Source organism: Sinocyclocheilus rhinocerous, unplaced genomic scaffold (genome assembly GCF_001515625.1).
Source record: "Sinocyclocheilus rhinocerous isolate Xijiao unplaced genomic scaffold, SAMN03320098_v1.1 scaffold445, whole genome shotgun sequence".
In the NCBI taxonomy this organism is placed as follows: Eukaryota; Metazoa; Chordata; class Actinopteri; order Cypriniformes; family Cyprinidae; genus Sinocyclocheilus; species Sinocyclocheilus rhinocerous.
Genome location: NW_015645566.1, coordinates 649,570 through 654,544, shown reverse-complemented (window position 1 = coordinate 654,544; position 4,975 = coordinate 649,570). Strand labels below are relative to the sequence as shown.

Sequence of the window (4,975 nt, the reverse complement as noted above, 5' to 3'; positions counted from 1 at the left end):
AACCAGAACACACACACACACACACACACACACACACACACACACACACACATATGATAGAGATTACAATTAGTTGCTAGTACACACTAGCAAACCCCCATTTGCACACGTTTGTTCATTGCTGTTTTTAGAACAAACTTGGTCATTTAGTTTCCAATTTGCTCTCCTGGAGAAATAGCTTTTTTTAAATAGCCATATTTCCAAAAAACACCCCATCATGTTAAAAATAAATACATAAAATAAACTCCAGATAAGACAAATGAATCTTATAAACACACTAAGAACCGTTGTCTGCATCTGTTTTATTCATCTGTGTGCAGATCTTCATCTTATAGCTTATTGAATGTAGAACAAGAGGTTTGTGCCACGATTTATTATATTCTCTGAGGTTTCTCCTCCCTTATGCTCCTTGTGCAACACACAGAATAAAACAGCGATTACTGCATGAAAAACACTTGAGTTGTGTAGCGGAGATGAATAATGCAGCAGCTGCAATGTGGATATATTGTTTTGTTTTCATAATCACTTCAGCCAAATGTTGGTGTGAAGCAGATCATTTCAAATCTTTTTTGTTATATGTTGTGTTGACATGGTTTTGTCTTTCTCTATAGGTTTTTAGATTTGATAAGGCACCGAACTGAAAAAAATGTGTAGATATAGTTTTATTTTCCTTTCACTCCCTCCCTCCACTGCATTTTAGTTTTCTCACACATCCTATCTGGAAAATAAGTTCAAAGACGATTTTTTATTTCATCTCACTGCCACCACAGCATAGATATTAAATATGCCAATAAAGTATACAGGAACATGATTCCATAGATTACATTAATTCTTTGCATATATACAAAGTACATTATAACCTTCACATCATACAGTATAAATACAATCAGTAGCATAAAGCAATTTATTTACTTGATATATCGGCTCTATGCAAATATACATAAAACCACACGTGCAAGACATTTTCATCTTTGACAAATCACAAAATCGAAGTCATCCAAGTCATACAATTTACTTGAATATTTAAACTCACAACCAAACTGTTAATATAAGTGAATAACAAAGACATTCATTAGTTAAATGTTGAGATGGACAATTCATAGATCGCATATCAATGCTTGGAGTGTTTTACAAAAACATAGTAGGTTATGTTCGAAATGCTGTTATGCTAGTGTTGCCATTTATGTAGTGTATAGTATTGGTGCGTCTCAATCAGCTCCCTATAGTTCAATAGTCAGAGCACTGATCAGGGCTCAGGTCTCAATCGTGAAATCCTTCCAGTGCACATAAACACACTTTACTAGACATGTAGTGAACATATAGTTAACATTTATAATTTATATTCAGCTGAAATGTTGTAAGGACATATATATAAAATATAAAAAAATTATATCAAAATGATATGGGTCCTGCCAGTTGTTCATTAATACCAGCAGTGATGAGGCCAATGTATGGTGACGTTGTACGTAGTCATGTTGCTGGAAATTGTGTATCACTGTCCCAATGTGCAATGAGCCAGGGTCCTTACCAGTGCCCAGATTCGAGTGCACGATATACTGATTTATGAGCTCGGGAGCTATAGAGCAGATTGAGACGCACCCTATGTATATGCATATTATGCAAATTTCCTGTATGCTTGTACATTAACACCCAGAACTACATCTGCCAAAATGTGGCAGAGTGGATATCTATGTGGATATTGTATCCCACAATGCAATATATGAACATATTTTTAACCATGATCAAGGTTGGGCCTTTTAGCCTTGGCACCAGATTTCTACAAAGCAATGGCAATGTCATATTTGCTGTGTACTCTGACGACATAAAAAAAAAAACATATTTCACCAGTGCAAGATTCTGTTTTGAAGGGCTCTTAAAGCATGAAATGGACTTTATGTAACAGCTCAAAATAGTCACTAGTGAAGGGTATGCAATTGTGTGCGCACTTGTGGCGCTATCCGCCAATCAGAGTTGTCATGAGACCATTTCATATGGCCCCTGAGTGATCTGAACTGAACTGAGCTGGACGATGACAACACTGAATGAAAGATGAGCTGACTTTAACTGGAAAATTGACTGTTTACTATTGCCCTCTTGCATTATCGGCACACTGTTTTCCTGTTATGATACTGTAAAGCTGCTTTGACACAATCTGTCTAATGCACTATATAAATAAAGGTGACTTGACTTGAGTCACATGATATTTATGGCTCAGGTAATTGACTCAAAAAGTTCTGTGGCCCCATAAGCAACGATGGCAGATTTGAAATCATGTCCTTCCAGTAGGTCTTGCAGTAGCCATGCAAATGCCATAAAGATATATGGGAAAGCTAATGAATAGCTTTCTCCAAATCCTAAGAGTGATCAGTCACATGCCGTTTACAGCTTAGGTGATTGACTCTAAAATGTTTCCAGAGCTGAAAGCCTATCAGTAGCATCCAGGCTGTCTGCTGACATTATCAATAAGAGTTTTGCACAAGGCTGATGATAAATGGACACCACCTGGTCCACAGGGCTAAAGGCACACCATAAGGAAAATCTGCTTTTCGCTACTCCCATAATGTACGATTGCAGAAAAAATCTGTTTTTATTGAAAATTTATGGAGCAACACATTTTGTGAGAAAATAAATCATGAAAGAGGTTTGTTTTGTTTAAAAATCATACAAATGCAAGAGGTTTTTTTTCCACACTTGGGGTAAAAGGTTCACCAGCATGGGGCAAAAGCAACCAGTAATGCTACAAATACTTTAGCTGAAGTAATATATTTTGCATTTCACATGTTAATACTTGTTTAAAATGATCACTTTAACTAAGCTTGTACTATTTTCTGTTTGTTTTGATAAATAAAATATATTTTTGTTCAGTAAATATAATGCTAGTTTAATATGTTCAGTTTAAAAAAAAATGAAAATGGGAAAGATTCTTGAAGGAGATCCTCATAATAATTGAATATGGTTAGCAGTAACAATAAATATTATATTATAAAACGGAGAGTTCCGGTCCTTGATTCTGATTGGCTGAGCCACGTTCGAAGCTGTTGTAAATTACACTACAAACATACACCTTTGTTTACGTTTGCGTGTTGCTTGGCAACCACTTTGTTGGAACCACAACCGTTTCTGAGGAACTACATTGTTTGGCTGAAGAATAATGTTTTTATTAATATCATTACACTTTATTTGCTCTGTTTTATTTTGTGAAACCTTACTACGTATATGGAATAACCGTTTTATAAAAGCAATAACCCCGTGAAGCCATGGTTTACAGTGAATTTATAACAGCTTCACGTCGTGCCTAACAACGCCCCTTAGCTGTTATAAATTCACTGTAAACCATGGCTTCTTGGGGCTTATTGCTTTATTTTATGATGTCATGGTTTCATTATAAATATGGTGATTACCCAACCACGTCATGTCATCAAAGGGAAAAGTCAGTCATCTAGTTATCATCTTACCCCAATTATTATCTTATTATTTTACCCCCATGCACCTTTAGCTCCATTGTACCCTACTGTATATACTGTGCATTAAGCAGGCTCCTCCAGACAGAGGAAGACTCCATCTTCATGATTAGACAGCAGTTGCGGGCTGACCATCATTGTAGCCGTTCACAATCATCCCCCTCAAAGATCGAGTCCTGAAGGACCCATCAGGGTAGATGGTGTCTGGCTTGTGTTCACAGCGGAAGAACATGAGAAAGCCATTCCTGTAATTTTGGTTCATCCAGCCGTAGAGCAATGGGTTGACAAAAGTCGAGCACATCGCCACGATGTGAAACAAGGTGTAAATGAGTTTGTATTCTTTGAACTTGAGAATCAAGTCGAGATCGCTAGCCAGCTGAAACACGTGGAAGGGAAGCCAGCAAACAGCGAAGACCACGACCACCAGCGCCAGCATCTTCGTGGTCTTCTTCCGGCGGCCGATGCCATCGCTGCGGTTGGAAGGGCTGACGTGGTTCTTCAGTTTGATCCAGATGCACACGTAAGTGTAGCTGATGATCGCCAGAGGGACCACATACTGCAGGAGAAGCATTGATAAACTGTAGATGACGGCGTCCCGATTGGTGCCGTTGGGCCATTTCTCGGAGCAAACCGAGATCCGCAAGTCAATGTATGGGATTTCCTCATGGCGATACTCTCGGAAAATAGCCAGCGGGCCAGCCAGTATGGCGGCGAGCGCCCAGGTCAGGCCGATGATGATGAAGCTGGTGCACCTATTGAGGCGCTGGCCAAGGTGGAAGACAATGCATCTGTAGCGCTCTAGAGCAATGACCGTTAGGGTGAGAATGGACACATGGACGCTGAGAGCTTGGCTGTAAGGCACCATATGACACATCACTGCTCCAAATTTCCATTCGTCCAACAACGTGTAAACCAGCGTGAAAGGCAAACACACCGTGTCCACCATCAGGTCAGCCAAGGCCAGGTTCGCAATGAAGTAGTTGGTGACCGTGCGCATGTTTCTGTACAGAATGATCATGTAAATCACCAGGGTGTTACCCACAAGTCCTAGCAGGATTATAAGTGAATATGCAAAGATGAGAGATATTTGGACACTCGGGTGCTTGGTGATGTCATCCACAAACGCTGGTTTGTAAGTGTTCATGCTGTCGTTTCCCAGGCTGGTCTCTTGACTTCTATCATAGACCGTGTCCTCCGTTCCATTGTCTAGATCTGATTGGCCCATTTTAACCAAGGACATACAACATCAACCTGTCAAACAGACAAGAACATTTTTGCTTCTTACAGTACAAACAGTTGCCACCGACATGGCATTTTTTATTTATTCAAAAATATTCACAAGATGCATGTGATATGAATGTACGTATATTCATATGTATGAATATGATCATTTGAATGTACCTCTTCTATGAAGAATTTGTTTTTGATTTCTGAATTTAAATTGTAATAAAGTCACAATACCACAAGAAAATACATCAAATTTGGCTGAGGCCATGTAAAAATAGCAGTAATAT

The 4,975-nt window shown here is 38.9% G+C and overlaps 1 protein-coding gene across 1 annotated transcript; it reads right to left on the bottom strand.

Moving 5' to 3' along the window:
- Positions 1-3,570: 3,570 nt before the first annotated feature.
- LOC107706724 (neuropeptide Y receptor type 2-like) lies at positions 3,571-4,686 on the bottom strand. The gene has a single exon (XM_016510530.1). It carries the CDS (start codon positions 4,684-4,686, stop codon positions 3,571-3,573), a length of 1,116 nt encoding a protein of 371 aa, XP_016366016.1.
- Positions 4,687-4,975: the final 289 nt, after the last annotated feature.

Coding starts and splice junctions, on each gene's coding strand:
- LOC107706724 (XM_016510530.1), bottom strand. CDS start 4,686: ATGGGCCAATCAGATCTAGACAATGGAACGGAGGACACGGTCTATGAT.